Consider the following 19,316-nt stretch of genomic DNA (forward strand, 5'->3'; position numbering starts at 1 on the left):
TGTAGATTTGCCAGATTACACATTTAATCATTAAGTTAAATGGTTAAACTTAAAATTTGGCTCTTAAGTTTTAGGAGTGTTTATTTTTTAATTCCAAGAATAAAATAGATAAATATGATAGTGCTATCATCTGCTGCTATTACCCAGAATAATGGAAATGGATATGGCTACCTCAGAGAAGGATGGGATAAATACCGTATTCAGAAACCAAAGAGCCACATGCATGTGACAGAGAATACCTAAGAACTATTGTTTTCAGTAAGATAATTAATTAACATAGTGAATTAAAATCTTTACTTGAATTGATGAAATTGTGTAGTTTTAAACCAGTGATTCAAGTAGGGTTGAGAAGGCTATTTTAATTGCAAAAGATTAGTATTCTTGTAAAAATTTTTAATGAAAAATTGAAACTGAAAAAGAATCATGTATTCCTTTCTAGTGTACATAGTTAAACTTGTGGTATAAAAGCATTTTATATTTGATGCTGTACTGCAGTTATATTTCTTCCTTATGTAGTCCAAGTTTTGATGACTACAAAATTGATTTTTAAGATATCTTTAATACTAAGCAGATTTATAATATCTGATATTTATGATTGAGAGAAATTAAATGATAGCTATGATTAATACTATTAACATTTGCTTAAGGACAAAATGTACAAGATTAAGGAAATGAAACTGAGTTAGATAAAATGTTCCATTATCAAACTATGGTACACAGATAAATGAATTGTGGTTGAAGTTTCAGAATGTGATTTTATGGTATTTTTATTGATAAAAACGTTCTGTATAATAATTGTGATGGGTAACTTTTTACTTAAACTACCTGTACAGATATATATATAAATAGCCTTTTTGATTTGTGTGTGTTGCCCAAATATAGCAGCTTATCCATTTAAGTTAGGCAGGGATCTATTAAAACTTCTGCTTTTGAAAGTTTGAAAATGTCAGAATATGTATATAAGGTTATCTTTTACTAGAATTTGAATTCATAAATTTCAGTGCCTTGGAAACAAACATTATTGTATTGTCTTTGTAGATAACTTACAATTGAAGCTCCTTAATTAAATATGCGAGATTACAGTAGAAACAAGTAATATAGTATATCTTTTAACCTTTTAAGATATTTTTGGAAGTATGTCATTAATGTGTGTTTTTACTAGTCCAATGAAGAATTTTAAAAGTCTTTGACTTAATTTTAGCTCACGTAGAGTGAAGTGTAAAGTTTCTTTTTGCTTGTCCTCCAGGCGTTTTGATTTGCTGTCTTTTTACAGCATGGACACCAAATTGCTAAAACCATGCTTTGGGACTGCCACTGAATTTATCTTTTGCGGTTTTACTACACACTTAGTAGTTCCCTTTTTTTTGAGTTAATGTTTTGGAGTTAATATCACAATGAGTTCGGGCTTATGGAGCCAAGAAAAAGTTACTTCACCCTACTGGGAAGAGCGGATTTTTTATTTGCTTCTTCAAGAATGCAGTGTTACAGACAAACAAACACAAAAACTCCTTAAAGTACCGAAGGGGAGTATAGGACAGTATATCCAAGACCGTTCGGTGGGGCATTCAAGGATTCCTTCTACAAAAGGCAAGAAAAATCAGATTGGATTAAAAATTTTAGAGCAACCACATGCAGTTCTGTTTGTTGATGAAAAGGATGTTGTAGAAATAAATGAAAAATTCACAGAGTTACTTTTGGCAATTACCAATTGTGAAGAGAGGTTCAGCCTGTTTAAAAACAGAAACAGACTGAGTAAAGGCCTCCAAATAGATGTGGGCTGCCCTGTGAAAGTCCAGCTGAGATCTGGGGAAGAAAAATTTCCTGGAGTTGTACGCTTCAGAGGACCCTTATTAGCAGAGAGGACAGTATCGGGAATATTCTTTGGAGTAGAATTACTGGTAAGTTTGATAAGCCATTTTAGTGGGCTGTGTGTATGTGTGTCTGTGTCTGTGTGTGCACACGTGTTTTTTCCCTTTTTAAATGCAAAATAAGTTTTCCCAGAAATCTTCTGTAATTTTTAATATTCATAATCCTTAGGATTTACTTTCTAATGGTAAAGTGAGATGATGCAAAGATGCTGCATTGAAAACTTTTAAAAACTACCTACTATAGTAGGAAATGCAAGTAGATGATGTAATTATTGAGGACTTTCATATCTTAGAAATTTTAACATTGAATGTTAAAAATGAACTCTTTCAATTGTAAACAAATTCATTACTTAAAATTGTTAATTATCCTATGATATTATCATCTGTAGGTTTCTCAGTTTTTCTTAAAGTGTACTATTAAGTAGTGAATTTTGGTTATATAAGTTGCAGCAGTTTCGACTTGCTTATAGTTGTCCCTGATAATATACGTGAAAATCATCTTGGAATTTGTTTCTACTGAAAAGAGAACCAAGAACTCTGTGATAATGTTTCCAAAATTAATATTAATTCTCAAGAACTTAAATGTCAGTTATATTTTGACATTCTTGCAAGTAGAATTTCATGCCTTGTTTGCTTTTTGATTTAATTTTTTAAAGCAGCAATTGTAAAACAATTGGAGATTTGAATCCTAGCTATGCCATTTGCTAGCTGGGTTACCAGGTTATTTAAGCAAGCCACTTCTCTAAATCTGCTTCCTCATCTGTAAAATAGTAATATTAATACACAACTTGCAGTGTTTTTGTGATATATTGATTCAGGATTTAGCACAGTGGCTGGCACACAGTAAGCGCTGAGTAAATGGAGCTAGCATTACTGTCATATTAAAGTAAATTTTTCTTTTTATGACAAAATTTTTGTTAAAATCACAATGTAGAATCTAGCCCAAGCTCTCTCGCAGTAATGATTTGAAATTATCGAGTAGTTTTATTTCAGCATCAGATACAGTTTCTTCCTTATTTTTTAAACACCCTAAATTCAATATCAACTTCTAATAATTATATTTCTTTTATGTGTCATTTAGAATTTGTTCAGGGCTTCCCTGGTGGCGCGGTGGTTGAGAGTCTGCCTGCTGATGCAGGGGACACGGGTTCGTGCCCCAGTCCGGGAAGATCCCACATGCCGCGGAGCGGCTGGGCCCGTGAGCCATGGCGGCTGAGCCTGCGCGTCCGGAGCCTGTGCTCCTCAGCGGGAGAGGCCACTACAGTGAGAGGCCCGTGTACCACAAAAAAAAAAAAAAAAAAAAAGAATTTGTTCAGTGATTTCTCTGAAGTCCCCAGAGTGGATCTTTTTCCTTGGGGATCCTCTTTCCCTATCAGTCAATGATTTCTTTTTTCTCTCATTTAAAAACTAGGAAGAAGGTCGTGGCCAAGGTTTCACTGATGGGATATATCAAGGGAAACAGCTTTTTCAGTGTGATGAAGATTGTGGAGTATTTGTTGCATTGGACAAGCTAGAACTCATAGAAGATGATGATACTGGATTGGAAAGTGATTATGCAGGTCCAGTGGACACAATGCAAGTTGAACTTCCCCCTCTGGAAATAAACTCCAGAGTTTCTTTGAAGCTTGGAGAAACTATAGAATCTGGAACAGTTATATTCTGTGATGTTTTGCCAGGCAAAGAAAGCTTAGGATATTTTGTAGGTGTGGACATGGTAAGAAACTTTTGAATTATGGTATCTTTATGAATATATCTATTAGTTTTATGACCAATTTAGGTACAAATCAAATTAAACACTTTGAATATCTAAAATGGACTAATTTGTAGTAATTTAAAGAACACTTTATAATTTGTCTTTGGTAGAGGAACATTGATAGGGGACAGACAGGAGTCTAGCTGTAGATTTACACTTACTCGTTTTTCCAGTTTGAATAAACTGGAATAATGTTTTCAGTCTTTAAATTTGCTCTAAAATAGCTGACCAATAAACAGAAAAAAAACCCCACTGAAATATATTGCATGATGTCTTATTTTTCTTTATTTTGAAAAGGGTTTTTTTTTTTCTGTAATCTGTGTTTCTCTTTTTGTAATATTTTGCTGAATTTAATTGGCTGATCTGATTTTAATGAGTAGTGTGTAAAAGTCATTCCTGGAAAATATCAATACCTGAATAGAGGAAAGGCACATTGCTTTAGAGGAAAAGACAATTAGAGTGTCTTCTTAGGATATAATTCACTCAAAAGAGGTTTTGTTTTTTTTTTACCGTGGTAAAATATATGTAACATAAAATTTACCAATTTAACCACCTTAAAGTGACATTGAGTACATTCACATTTTTGTGCACCCATCACCCCTATTCATCTCCAGCCCAAACTGAAACTCTGTACCTATTAAACAATAACTCCGTATTACTCACTCCTTTCAGCCAGTATTCTACTGGTAACCAGAATTCTTTCTGTCTCTGTGAATTTGGTTATTCTAGGTGCTTCATTAAGTGGAATCATACAATATTTGTCCTTTTGTTTGTGTCACTTATTTTTAATGTTACCTTACAATCATATTTGTTAATTATGGTTACATCCCAATATGGCAGATTGGACGATACCTGTGGGATTAAGAGAAGGAGAAGAAAAAGTCTTGAGAACATTTTTCTCATAGATTGAAAATACGGACAAGAATTTGTTAGATATAATGAAGGAAATTCGTACGGAATTATTAAATACTAGAAAGAGTTGGGAGAGGATGTGAGTAACAGACTTGTACTCACGGTGTTTTTCTTGATTATTTTTATCAATTCAGGTAACACTTTTCAGTAGGATGTGAATGTTCTGGTGTAAGTTTCTCTTACTCTGTGTTTGGAAATTCTAGGAAATTCTATTTGATAACCCGTTAGTTAGACAAACGTTACTATGTTGTTTAGACAAACACTGGACATTCACCATGTGAGAAGTTAGAGCCAGCGTAAAACATGTGGGTCCCTCTGGATAGCTAGAAATAAAGCACATCTTTAAACCATTATTCTTTAAATATTCAGAACTTGTTTAGAGAAGAGGTTGTGGGCTGAGTGGAGGGAAGGTTGGAGAAAGAGGGCCACTGGTCATTGGGGTTAGTTTCCTCTTGCTTTAGGTCATTTGGGCCTTAAACTTGGCAAAAACCATTTAGGCCTGTCACTCCTTAGATGGCAGTCTAGGGAGCATCTTGTTTACTTGGGGCAGGCTGCCTAGTGATTGCACCGCCAGCTTCTCCCCCTGCCTCTGTCTGTCTTCCAGTTGGCTTGTGCAAGCATTCACTCCAAGCCCCTCTAGTGCACTCCTTGGAAGGAAAGTTCTGGCAAATGCAATAGTGTTCATCTCGTATTTCTGATGACATTTCACATGCTGTCCATATTGGTGCTCCGGACAGTTGTCTGACTTGGGCCGTCTCTTAATCTAGCTCCATGAACAGCACTTGTACAGTGCTGTTTGTGGAGTACATTTTTATAATTAATATAAAAATCTCCATTTTGGAGGGAATTCTTGCATACCCATAAAATGACAAAAGAACAGTTAAAAAAATAGACTTTCTGTCTACAGAAAGGCACACAGGAATTCAAATCGAGTATTTCAGTGCTCAGGGGATGTGAAGTGACTAGAGCAAGCTAGGGTTAATTAGGGGCAGATTTCTGGCTGAAACAGTGTATGATTAATACACCTGCCTATGTAGATGGATTGTTGTTACATAGACAAGTATTGTCCGGTGAAATATGACAAATGCTTTTGATTCCTTGCTCATCCATGGGTTTACTGTGGCTTGATTGTTCTTGGATCTCATTTGTTGGAGGATCTTTTTATGGAAAATACAGACTTTCATATTTATGTTTTGTTGAGGGTTTTAAAGTTTATCGTATTATTTAATTTCTAGGATAATCCTATTGGCAACTGGGATGGAAGATTTGATGGAGTACAGCTTTGTAGTTTTGCAAGTGTTGAAAGTACAATTCTCTTGCATATCAATGATATCATCCCAGGTATGTTTTCTTTGTGTTTTAAATATTATGAAGGCAGAGCTTCTAAGACATATTTAGTCATGAGGATGTAAATATAAGCTTCAAGATGCATTTTTGGAACTTGACTTTTATATTATGGAATTGTTATTACATAGAATATCCTTCCTTACCCCCAAATAAAAACAATATTTAAAGATTTGCATTTCTAAAAGTATGTGAGTGTGGAGTAGCATTTATTCATTATTGTTCACTTTTTCATTACGTGTCCCTGCTAAGTGGGTGAATAAAAAACCCTTTCTGATAATTGCAAGGGTCAGAAAATGTAATAAACTGCTACCTGTTTGAGTGAGAGCCTGGTTTAAACTAGAAGCCTTTAAGCAGAAGTTGGTCATTTAATATAATCTAATATACTGTGGAGAGGATTCTTGCTGGATGCCCTACGATATCCCTTCCAGTTTTGAGAATGGCGTAATTGATCAGGCTTCATGACTGTAGTCAGAAACAGATCACTCAACTTTTACATCTTAAAAATCATCCTGGGGCTTCCCTGGTGGCGCAGTGGTTGCGCGTCCGCCTGCCGATGCAGGGGGGCCGGGTTCGCGCCCCGGTCTGGGAGGGTCCCGCGTGCCGCCGAGCGGCTGGGCCCGTGAGCCGTGGCCGCTGGGCCTGCGCGTCCGGAGCCTGTGCTCCGCGGCGGGGGAGGCCACGGCAGGGGGAGGCCCGCGTACCACAAAAAAAAAAAAAAAAAAAAAAAAAAAAATCATCTTAAGCAACGTTTTATTTTACCCTAAACAAGTAGCACCTAATGGCTGCTGTCAACTAATTGATAAATTCCTATTGATAGCAGCATCAACATCACCTTCTCGATCCCGTGTGCCGCGGAGCGGCTGGGCCCGTGGGCCATGGCCGCTGGGCCTGCGCGTCCGGAGCCTGTGCTCCGCGGCGGGGGAGGCCACGGCAGGGGGAGGCCCGCGTACCACAAAAAAAAAAAAAAAAAAAAAAAAAAAAATCATCTTAAGCAACGTTTTATTTTACCCTAAACAAGTAGCACCTAATGGCTGCTGTCAACTAATTGATAAATTCCTATTGATAGCAGCATCAACATCACCTTCTCCCTGCTCTTAGTAGAATTCCAATTATAAGCTAGTCTATTGGTAGTCATGGAACTAACAGAGGCAGTCAGAGGTGGTGATTCTTAATGAGCATTGAAAGTCTGCATTCAGTAGCCACAAATTATGAATCTCTTAATTAGATTGGACATTAATTCTTAATTAGTTTCTACATTCTTGACAAACTTATAAGGTAGGTCTTAATTATCCCCATTTTGCTGATAAAAAACTGGGGCTTAGATAGAGATAAGACTGACTAGGATCAAGTAACATCCTAGTTGATTCTGGTAGAGCCAGAATTCAAATCCAGACTTGTCTGATTATAAAGCTCGGACCTTTTCAGTACCTCCTCACCCCAAATCCTGTGTGTATACTTAGGATATGAAGCCCTGCATAGAAGAACATGATTCTCAGCCTCACATGTATACTTGGGAATATTGTTTCCATGGAGATGTATTTTGTCTTTAATTCTTTAAAAGCTGAATTTTACTATAGCAAGGATCACAACTGAACAAAATGTTTTTTTTGCTTCCAGTGTTATTTCATTATTGTTGATTTTGACACATAACACTTTTGAGTTCCCCAAAACTCAGAAGGTCATTTCAGGTCCTCAGTTTCTTTTTCTGTAAAAATGAAGGGGCTGATACTGGGTGATCCTTGAGATTCCTTCTAGCCTGCCCTCTTTGTCCTTCCTGTTTCCCTGTTGGCTTGGCAAGTAATAAATGCTTGTTTTGCTGAGTTAGGAAATGCTTTCTACGTTAGCTTTTAGCCTTACAGCAAGAATACATTAATTTAGTTGGAGGTATGGGGTTCAAATGATAGCTTTATTTCGATTTTGCTTTGCAAAACTCTGACATACTTTGCTTTTCTTGACTTCTTTAAAATCAGTTTTTAATTTCTTACACATTGGATTCTTAGCTATTTCTTTGCTTCCCTTTGGAAACAAATGGTTTACATTCAGTGGAAAGCATACATGTGCTTTACATTTTATCTAGTAATATTTAATTTACCTTTTCATGACTGCTTTTGGAAAAACACAGTTTGTGATCTTATAAATCAAAATACTTTTTAATGTTACAATAAATGCTTATTGTTTAAAAAGCAGTTTTGTAAAAGGTTGTTCCTTCATCAAATATTATTAAAGCCTTACTTAGGCTTCTTTTAGGTATTGAGGATATAGTAGGAAGCAAAACAGGTAAAAGGTCTTCCCACATGGAGGTTTTATTCTAGTGAGTGAAGACAGACGATAAATAAGACATGTGGTCAGTTAGATGGTGATTGCATGGAGAATGACAAGGCAAGGTGGAAGGGGAGTGCTGGGTTGTGAGGGGTGGGATTTTTCTACTTTATATAGGGTAGTCCCAGTGAGCCTCTCTAATGTGGTGACATTTGAGCTCTTGACATGAAGGAGATTTGAGGGCTTGGCCAGCTTGAGGAATAGCAAGGGGTTCATTGTGGCTTGAATGAGGGAGAGTGATAGGAGAGGTAGTGGAGCTGGACCAGGCAGGGCCAAGTGGGCTGGTGTATGGATTCTTTGCTTTACTCTGAGGGAGATGGGGAGCTCAGGTGGGTTTTGAGTGAAAGACAACTTAACCCTAACTTACATTTTAAAATGATCGCTTTGGCTGCGTGTTAGAAGGCAAAAACCGGGAAATCAGGAGGAGGACTGTTGCAATTATCCATATGAGAGACAGAGGATGGTGGCTTGGATTGAGGTGGTGTATTGGGGTGGTATATAATATATTGTTTAGTTTAGCCTGTTTTTAAACTTAGTGTAAACAGAGTCACAGTGATTGTATTCTTTAATGCTTGCATCATTTACTTAAAGTGTATTTTGAGAGTCTTTCCTGTAGATGATGGTATGAGTAGTCTGTTCACCCTCACTGCTTCATAGTATATTTCATTGTGTGACTACTTCATGATTTAATAACCCATTCTAATGGTATTGGATGTTTGGGTTTTGCGTATTTCCGTATCCTCTTCAACACTTGGTACTGATTAATATTTTTGCCAATCTGATGCCTTTGGGAAATGGTATCTCAAGGTGGTTTTAATTTGTAGTTCCCTGATTACAGGTAGGGTTGAATAACTTCTCATATGTTTATGGAACATTTTTGTCTTCTATTAAATACCTGTTTGTGTCTTTGCTCAGTTTTCTGTTGATTTGTTTGTCTATTTATTGATTTATGAGTTCTCTATTTTAAACTTTTAATAAAATATTTTTTCAACATTTTATTATGAAATTTCAAACGTATGGAAAAGTTGAAAGAATTTTATTCTGAACATCCCTATTCCTACGACCTAGAGTCTACAATTAATATTTTTGTACTTGCTTTATCATCTATTTATCCATCCCTCTATCCATGCACTGATCCACCTTTTTTTTAATGCATTTCAAAATAAGTTACAGACTTCCTCCTAAATATTTCAGCGTGCATATAATTAACTAGAGATAAGTATTTAGGGCTTTTTTTCCTTTTGAGATAAAAGACATACATGTAATGAAATATACATTGTATCATTTGAGTTTTGACCAATACAAATACCCTTGAGTTTAGTAACTATCAAGTTACTAAGATAATTTTTAATAAGAAATGCATGCACATAGCTCAAATCAAAATAATGAAACAGTATAGGAGGGTATCTCGTTTCCATTCTTATCCCCTCTGCTCCAGTTGCCCCCTCACTCCACTCCTTGCCTCCCACTAGTAACTATTTTTTTTAGTTTCTTGTATATCTTTCCAGAGTTTCTTTACACAATATAAATACATAGCCTTTCTTCCCTTTTTAGGCATGAAGCATAGTATTTATGCTGTTCTGAACGTGCTTTATTCTCTTCACTCTATATCTTGGAGCTCTTTGTATATCTGAATAGAGAGGTTCTTCTCATTATTTACAGTGTTTATTTTTCCATTGTATTGTGTTTCCATAATTTATTGATTCTTATTGATGGATATTTGGATTGTTTCTAATTTTTTACTATTACAAACAATGCTGCATAGCCTTGTACATCTATATTTTCCACATGTGCTTAGCTTATCTATAGGATAAATTCCCAGAAGTGGGATTGTTTGGTGAAAAGCTGCATACATTTGTATTGTTCTAGATACTGCTAAACTGCTGTCAGTAGTGGATATAACAGTTTATATTCCTACCAGCAGAGTGTGAGGGTGATTTATTTTTTTATTTCATATTTTATTTTTTTATTGACGTATAGTTGATTTACAGTGTTGTATTTCTGGTGTACAGCAAGGTGATTCAGTTTTACATATATATATATATATATATATATATATATATATATACAGGTGTGTGTGTGTTTGTGTGTGTGTACACACACTCAAATTCTTTTCCATTATGGTTTATTACAGGATACTGAATATAGTTCCCTGTGCTATACAGTAGGACCTTGTTGTTTATCTATTTTATATAGTAGTTTGTTTCTGCTAATCCCAAACTCCTAATTTACCCCTTCCCCACCCCCTTTCCCCTTTGGTAACCCTAAGTTTGTTTCCTATGTCTGTGAGTCTGTTTCTGTTTTGCAAATAAATTCATTTGTATAATATTTTAGATTCCACAAATAAGTGATATCATATGATATTTGTCTTTGTCTTGACTTGCTTCACTTAGTATGATAATCTCTAGGTCCATCCGTGTTGCTGCAAATGGCATTATTTCATTCTTTTTTTTGGCTGAGTAATATTCCATTGTATACATATACCGCATCTTCGTTATCCTTTCATCTGTCAATGGACATTTAGGTTGCTTCCATGTCTTGGCTATTGTAAATAGTGCTGCTGTGAATATTGGGGTGCATGTATCTTTTTGAATTAGAGTTTTCTTCAGATATATGCTTAGGAGTGGGATTGCTGGATCATATGGTAGCGCTATTTTAAGTTTTTTTTAAAACATATTTATTTATTTATTTGGTTGCACCGGGTCTTAGTTGTGGGAGGCAGCATGAGGGCTCCTTAGTTGCGGCATGCGGGCTCCTTAGTTGTGGCATGCGAACTCTTAGTTGCAGCATGCATGTGGGATCTAGTTCCCTGACCAGGGATCGAACCCGGGCCCCCCCTGCATTGGGAGCATGGAGACTTATCCACTGCACTGCCAGGGAAGTCCCTCTATTTTTAGCTTTTTAAGGAACCTCCACACTGTTTTCCATAGTGGCTGCAACATTTTACATTCTCACCAACAACATAGGAGGGTTTCATGAGGGGGATTTTTTATAGCCTTGTCATAAATTTCTTTTCCAATCTGATAGGTGAAGGATATATTTCAGTATAGTTTTAATTTGCATGTCTGTGATGAATGTGGTTGAGCATCCTTTCGTTTGATTAAGAGAAATTTGTATTTCTCTTTCTGTGGACTGTTTATACATATTTATTGTCTATTTAAAAAAATTGGATTATTGTTTTTTTTCTTACCAATTTCTTCTTTATGTGTTAGGGTTGTAAACTCTTTTGTGATATGAGGTGCAAATGTTCCTGTCTCATTTGTCCCCAACCCTCATTTGTCATTAGTGTTTTTAATTGTTTGCTTATCTGATTGTCCTCATTTTTAAACATTGTGATAAAATATATGTAATAAGATTTACCACTTTAACCAATTTTAAGTGTACAGTCAGTGGCATTAAGTATATTTACAATGATGTGCAACCATCACTGCCGTTTCCAGACCTTTTTCATAATCTCAAACAGAAACTCTATACGTATTTAGAAATAGCTCCCCATTTCTCTCTTCCCTCAGCTCCTGTTAACTTCTGTTCTCTACTTTTCTGTCTTTATGTTTGCCTATTCTAGATACCTCATGTAAGTGGAATCCATACAATATTTTTCCTTTGTATATAGCTATTTCACTTAGTTTAATGTCTTGACTTTGCTTTAGGTGATTTTTGTCACACAGGATTTAAAATTTTTACATAGCTGAATTTATCAAGTTTGTTAGAGGCATCTGGATTTTGTCATTCCAAGGTTATAAAGGAATTTCTCCATGTTTTCTTCTAGTACTCTTGTGGTTTTATTTTTTACATTTATATCTTTGATCTATTTTTATTTTATATGGTGTATGATGTGAAATATGGATCTAATTTTGTTTCCACCCCCCTGCCCAGATAGTTACCCACTTGTCCCAACACCATTTATTAAAGAGTCCATCTTTTTCTTCCTCCTTTGAGATGCCACTTTCATCATACTAAACTCCCACATATACTTCAGTTATTTCTGGACTTTCTGTTCTGTCTGTTCATGCTTCAGCACCACATTGTTTTTAATGATTCTTTATAATATGTTTTAATAAGAGCCCTAGTCCTGTCTCATTGCTCTTCTGAGTTTTCCTTTATTCTATATTGTCTTCTAAAAGTTTATTAGTTTTGCTTTTCACATTTAAGTGTATAATACACCTAGATTTTATTTTGTGTAGGATATGAGGTACATATACCCAATTTTCTCTACCATGCTTGCTGGGTATAAATCAAGTTTTAACATATGTATATATGGATCTCTTTCTGTGCTCGACTCTTTTTCTACATTAAGACCTCTAGGCCTTTATCATCATAGCTTTAGAAGAAGTCTTACAGCTGTAAGAGTACATTTCCCTTCTTGTTCTTTTTCTTTTTTCTTTATAACTAAAAAGATTTATTAAAATTAATAACCAAGTGTTTTAATTGACATCATTAATTTGCTCAGAAGAGCAAAACAATAAACCCTGAGTTTGTTCTTTTTCTTAATGAGTGTCTTGGCTGTGATTGGCCTTTGACTCTTCACTGTAAATTTAACAGTCAGCTTCTCAAATACTGTGAGAGTTCTGTTGGGATTTTGATTGGAATTGCAGTTAAGCTGTGGAATAATTTGAGGAAAATTGACATTTCTATTATATTGAAACTTCTAATACATAAACAATGTATAGCCTTTCATTTGTTTAATCTCTTTTTAGTAAAATTTTATAATTTTCTCCATTTCTTGCATGTATTCTGATACATTATAAAGTAAAACATATTTTCTAATAGTTTTTTAGTGATAAGTAGAAATATAATCTACTTATAAAAACAGTTGTATTGAGATCTAATTCACATACCATATAATTCACTAGTTTAAGCCATACAATTCAGTGTATTATAGTGTATTTACAGATATGTATAGTTATCACAACAGTCAACTGGAGAACATTTTCATCAACTCAGAAAGGAACCCTGTACCTTTTAGCTATAACTCCATTATCCCTTCATCCTCCTCAGTCCTAGGCAACCATCAGTCTACTTTCTGTCTCTGTATGTTTGCCTATTGTAGACATTTCATATAAATAGAATAATATAATCTGTGCTCTTTTGTGACTGACTTCTTTCACTTAGCATAATGTTTTCAAGGTTCATCCATGTTATAGCATATATCAGTACTTCATTCTTTTTTATGCCTGATTAATATTCCATTGTAGTAATATACCACATTTTGTTTATCCATTCATCTGTTGATGACACTTTGGGTTCCCTCATCTTTTGGCTATAATGTATAATGCTGCTACAAACATTTGTGTACAGGTTTTTGTGAGGATGTATGCTTTCATTTCTCCTGGGTATATATCTAGGAATGGAATTGCTGGGTCATATGGTAGCTCATGTTTAATCATTTATGGAACTGCCAGACTGTTTTCCAAAGTGGCTGCACCATTTCGCATTTTACAGCGACGTATGAGAATTCTGATTTCTTCATTTTTTTGTTGTTATTTGACTTTCTGATTCTAGCCATCCTAGTGGGTGTGAAGTAGTAGCTCAGTTGACTTTTGTATGCTGAGTTTTGTTATAAACAATCTTATTAAAACCTTTTATTCACAGTTTATCTGTAGGTTACTTTTTCAGTAGCAAGTCATTATCATCTGCAAATACTGTTTTACCTCTTCCTTCTAATCCTTATATCTTTCATTTTTAAAATATGGTTTCGTTACCCTAGTGTCCCTGTAAATATAATATTGGATAGAAGTGGTGATAGGAGGCATCTTGGCCTTGCTCCTGATCTTAAAGTGAATGCTTTCAGCATTGCACTATGAAGTATGATGTTCATCATAGGATTTTATTGTTGTTGCTGTCATTTATCAGGTTATAGGGCCTATTCCTTGGAAAGTGTTGGGGTAAAATTTTAAAAAAAATTTAAAAATGCATGTGTTTAAATTAAAAAACATTTTTGTTTGGTAAAGTACATATGGCATAAACTTACCATCTTAACCATTTTTACATGTACAGTTCAGTGGTATTAAACACATTCATAATTTTGTATAACAGTCATCACCATCTGCCTCCTTAATGCTTTTCATCTTGTAAAACTCTGTACCCATTAAGCAGTACACGCCCATCTCTCCCCTACCCTCAGCCTCTGGCAACTGCTGTTCTATTTCCTGTCTCTATGATTTGGATTACTCTAAGTACTTCATTTAAGTGGAATCGTACACTGTTTCTTTTTTAATGATTAGCCACTCCACCCCGCCACTCCGTGGTAACCACCACTCTACTCTCTGTTTTTCTGAGTTTGTCCTTTTCAGATTCCACTTATAAATGAGATCATACAGTATTTGCCTTTTTCTTCAAAAAATTAAAAATAGAATTACCCTACAATCCAACAAGCCCACTTCTGGGTGTATATCCAAAGGAAATGAAAACAGGATCTCAAACAGATGTCTGCACTCCTATATGCATTACAACATTATTTATAGTAGCCAAGATATGGAAACAACCAAAATGTCCTTCAACGGATAAATGGATAAAGAAGATGTTGTGGAATGTTATTTGGCCATGAGAAAGAAGGAAATCCTACCATTTATGACAATGTGGTTGAACTGTGAGGGCATTATGCTAAGTGAAATAAGGCAGACAGAGAAAAACAATCTTGCCAGAGGATTCTCACTTCCATTTATTCAAAAAACCATCTTTTGGATTTCTTAATCCTTTCTAGATATATTGATTTTCTGTTTCAGTAATTTTAAAAATTAATTTTTCTTTGACTTTTTGTGGATTTATTTTTCTTCTAAACTGTTTAGTTTGAATGCTTAGCTTTTTAATTTTTAGTCTTTTTTTCTAGTGTAAAGCATCTAAGGCTATAGATTCTCTCTATGTACCCAACTACCTACATTCCATAAAATTTGATATATAGTTATCTTGTTACCATTAAATTTGAAGTGTTTTGTAATTTCCTTCATGATTTTTTTAATGTAATTCATCAACTATTTTAAAATGTACTTTAAAAATTTTCAGGTGTCTGTTTTTATCGTTATTAATTTTCAATTTGATTGATACAGTGAGAGAATATGATACTAATCCTTTGACATTTGTTAAGGCTGGCTTTATGGCCTAGTACGTGATCAATTTTCAGAAATGTTCTGTGTGTACTTGAAAAGAATGTGTTTTCTTCAATTGTAGTTGCATGTAGTTCATGCATATTTTATATGTCCCTTAGGTCAAGCTAATTTATTATGCTATTCAAATTTTATGTATCATTACTGAGTTTTTAATTGTGAGGTCTGACAGTTACTGAACAAGGTATATTAAAACATCCCCATATGATGATGGATTTGTTAATTTCTTCTTAATTCTATAAGTGTTTGCTTTAATTTTGAAATTGTTATTTGCTGCATACAAGTTTAGAATTTTTAGGTACCTAGAATTTAGAATTGTTGTGTCTTCTAAGTGATTTCTCATTATGTGGTGACTGCCTCCATCTCCAGTAATTATTATGATTATTTTTTTGCCTTAAATTCTGTTTTGTATGATATAGATAGGTTTTCTTTTGGTTAGTATTTTCCAGGTATGTCTCTTTTTCATCATTTGTGTTTTAGTTATGTTCTTATAATCACATATAGTTGGTTTCTTAATATAGTTTGACAATTTTTATATTTTAACTGAAGATTTTAATCTATTAATAGTTATCATTGCTGACAGTTGGATTTATTTCTACCATCCTGTGTGTTTTCTATTTGTCCTACTTTATCTGCCCTATCCCCAGTGTGTTTTTTTGGATTGAGATGTTTCCCCCTGCCCCACCTTCTTTACTCCATTTTCCCACTCTATCCCACTTGTTTTTTTTTTTAGACAGCATGTCATTTTTTAAAAAATCCATTCTGATGATCTCTGTCTTTTTGTTGTTGTGTTTAATCTAGTAACACTTAAAGTAATTTTTGTTTTTTATGTTTTCTGTTTGTCCCTCTGTTTTTCATTCTTCTTATAGTCATTTTCTACCTTTTTGGTAGATTATTTGAAAAATTTTAAGAATTATATGTTAATTAATCTGTTGGTTTTTAAGCTATATTTCATTGTAATATTGCTTTTAATGGTTTCTCCAGGGATTACGGTATATATCCTTAATGTTTTAGTTTAGTTCGGGTTAATATTGTGCCAATTATATACATCAGTATAAGGTGTAGAAACCTCATAACCATGTAAATCTAGTTACCTCTTCCTCATTATTTATGCTATTAATTGTCATGTACATTACATCTATGTACTTTAAACATGCACAAGAAAATGTTATAATTTTTGTTGAAATTATCATTTATATTTTAAAGAATTAAAAGATCTGTGCATCTATTTATCATTTTCCTTCATCCTGAAGAACTTCTTGTGGTGTTTGTTGAAGTGAAGTCTTCTAGGAATGAATTTCTCTTAATTTTCTTTGTCTGAGAATGTCTTTATCTTGCCTTCATATTTGAAGGATATTTTGGGTATATATAGAACTCTGCTTTAAAGTTGGTTTTCTGTGATTTTCTGGCCTTCATAGTTTCTGATGAAAAGTCATCAGTAGCTTGAATCATTGTGACCCTGTATGTAATGTAATATGTTGTTTTTCTCTGGGTGCTTTGAAGACTTTATATTTGGCTTACAGCATTTAACTATGATGTGCCTAGCATGATTTTCTTCATCTTTATCCTGGTTGGCATTTGCTAAACTTCTTGGATTTGTAAATTTATATTTTTTAACAAAGTAGGAAATGTCTAGCCATTTTTCCTTCAAATGTTTTTTCTGTTCCTTTCAGTGTTCTTTCTTTCTGTACCTTCAATTTGATATATGTCAAAATTTTTGGTATTGTCCCTTATCCTTAAGGTTCTGTTAATTGTTTTTCAAATTTTAGTCCCTCTGTTCTTTAGATAACTCTATTGTTCTACCTTCAATTTTATTCACTTCCCCCTCTTTTATACGCATTGTGCTTTTAAAACACATCCAGTACATTATTTTTTGAGATATTGTATTTTTAAGTTTTTAAAAATATTTTAAGACTTTCCATCCAGTTCCTTTTTCTGTTTCTCTAGTTTTTATTTCTCTGATGAGATAGTCCTATCTTCTCCTTCACTGTAAGCATATTTTTCTTTTCTTTTTTTTTTTTTTTTTGTGATACGCGGGCCTCTCACTGTTGGGGGCCTCTCCCGTTGCGGAGCACAGGCTCCGGACGCGCAGGCTCAGCGGCCATGGCTCACGGGCCTGTCCGCTCCGCGGCATGTGGGATCCTCCCGGACCGGGGCATAAACCCGTGTCCCCTGAATCGGCAGGCGGACTCTCAACCACTGCGCCACCAGGGAAGCCCTTTCTGTACTTCATTAAGCATAGTTATAATAGCCTGTTTACAATTCTTTTCTGCCAATTACAACATCAGAATCATCCATGCATTGGTATCCATTGCAGTTTTTTCTTTTGAGACTGTCACAGTTTACTGTTTTTTTTTGTTTGTGTTTGGTATGTTAAGCAATTTTTAAAGTTTTTTGTTTTGTTTTACTTTTACTTTTAGCATTAGTACAAAACCTTCATAAGAAGGTCATTTTAGTTGTAAGCCAGTAGTTCTCCACCTGTGGTGATTTTGCCCCCAGAAGACATTTTGCAATGTCTGGAGACATTTTTGATCATCGCATCTAGGGTAGGAGTACTGTTTGAATCTAGGGGATAGAGACAGAGATGCTGCTAGACATCCTACAATGCAGCAAGCAGCCCTCCACAAAAAAAGATCTGGTCCAAAATGTTAGCCTTGCCGAGGTTGAGAAGCCCTGTCCTAATAAGCAAATTCTGTGAGTTATGCTAATTTTATAATGTTAACTTGCTGGATAGCTAAGGGGAATCCCTTGTAAAATCAATTTTCTTTCATTATTTATTCTTACAGGGATAATCAACTCTATGCTAATATCATCTCACCAGAACCACATGGATAAATGTAATTTAACTTGTCTTACCAAATCAAATATCTCTGTGGGTATTTCGTTTTCTTTGTTTCTTACCTTTTTTTTTTTTAAATGTCCAAACGGTACTTTTGAAAGCTCAAAACCTTATTAGTATAACCATCCTTTTTACCTACCTTAATTGAATTTCTTTGAATTTTCCATTTTACAACTAAATATAATTCATTATGTCAAGTAAGTTGGGAGGCTGGGGAAATCATTAGTTCAGTATTATAATTTAAGAAAGGAAAAGGTACCTGAAACATGAGGTTGGCTTATGTATAATTGATTGTGTTTTTCTCAGTTTGCCGTAGAATAAAGATTTGAAATGCCCCCACCCCCTTTTTTTTCAAACTCCAGAGCTGTATTTCTTTCTGTATACTTTTTCCATATCTCGATTTGGTTTGAAATGTAAATGATCTTGGGTTCTACAGTAGCACTTAAGAAGAAAAGAAAAGAAAAAGCTACCATTTCTATTTTTCATGTGATGGAATTATATATAACCTCACAAAGAATTCATCTTTAGTAGTATTTATCTTCAAAAACATTTACAATTACATTTTATTTAAATAGTGATGTAGGATTAAAATAATCAAAATTAGTTACGTGAATCTCTTAGGAATCACTTGTCAGGCAAACTTTGATCTTATAGATCAGTGGCTATCATTGTCATTGTTACTGGCTCTCAGAGCAGTGTGACAGGCAAGGCAAAGAATGCTTTTTTTTTTCTTTTAAATCTTGATTTTCATAAACCATGAATAGAAGATAATTACGAATGATACCAGCTTTTATTACATAATACACCAATTATACTTTTTTGCCAAGAAAATAAAGCCTGCAAATAGACTTTAAAAAGCAAAGTTGTCTAAACGAAAATTAATTTCATTTATTTAAATAGGTCTTCATCTATATTTCATGTCATCATTAACACCCATTTCTTGAGAAAGAAGAAAATAGTCATAATCTCATTTAGTTTCTTAGTTTTTTTCTTGCCCTATTACCTTCACTCATAGGACAAAATTATTTACAGCATTAAAAATATTTTTGGGGGGCTTCCCTGGTGGCGCAGTGGTTGCGCGTCCGCCTGCCGATGCAGGGGAACCGGGTTCGCGCCCCGGTCTGGGAGGATCCCACGTGCCGTGGAGCGGCTGGGCCCGTGAGCCATGGCCGCTG

At 34.7% G+C, this 19,316-nt stretch overlaps 1 protein-coding gene across 4 annotated transcripts in view; it reads left to right on the top strand.

Moving 5' to 3' along the window:
* CYLD (CYLD lysine 63 deubiquitinase) overlaps window positions 1-19,316 on the top strand; it is a 60,964-nt gene that overhangs the window by 4,886 nt on the left and 36,762 nt on the right. For 3 of the 4 annotated variants that reach the window (XM_055078863.1, XM_007110779.4, XM_055078864.1), the window contains exons 3-5: window positions 1,247-1,898; window positions 3,280-3,582; window positions 5,769-5,874. In XM_055078863.1, the coding sequence (XP_054934838.1) occupies window positions 1,395-1,898; window positions 3,280-3,582; window positions 5,769-5,874 (913 nt within the window). In that variant the 5' untranslated portion in view covers window positions 1,247-1,394. The remainder of the gene's footprint in view (window positions 1-1,246; window positions 1,899-3,279; window positions 3,583-5,768; window positions 5,875-19,316) is intronic. The other variant, XM_055078865.1, reaches the window with a different exon arrangement.

This window comes from Physeter macrocephalus, chromosome 17, assembly GCF_002837175.3.
Source record: "Physeter macrocephalus isolate SW-GA chromosome 17, ASM283717v5, whole genome shotgun sequence".
Taxonomy (NCBI): Eukaryota; Metazoa; Chordata; class Mammalia; order Artiodactyla; family Physeteridae; genus Physeter; species Physeter macrocephalus.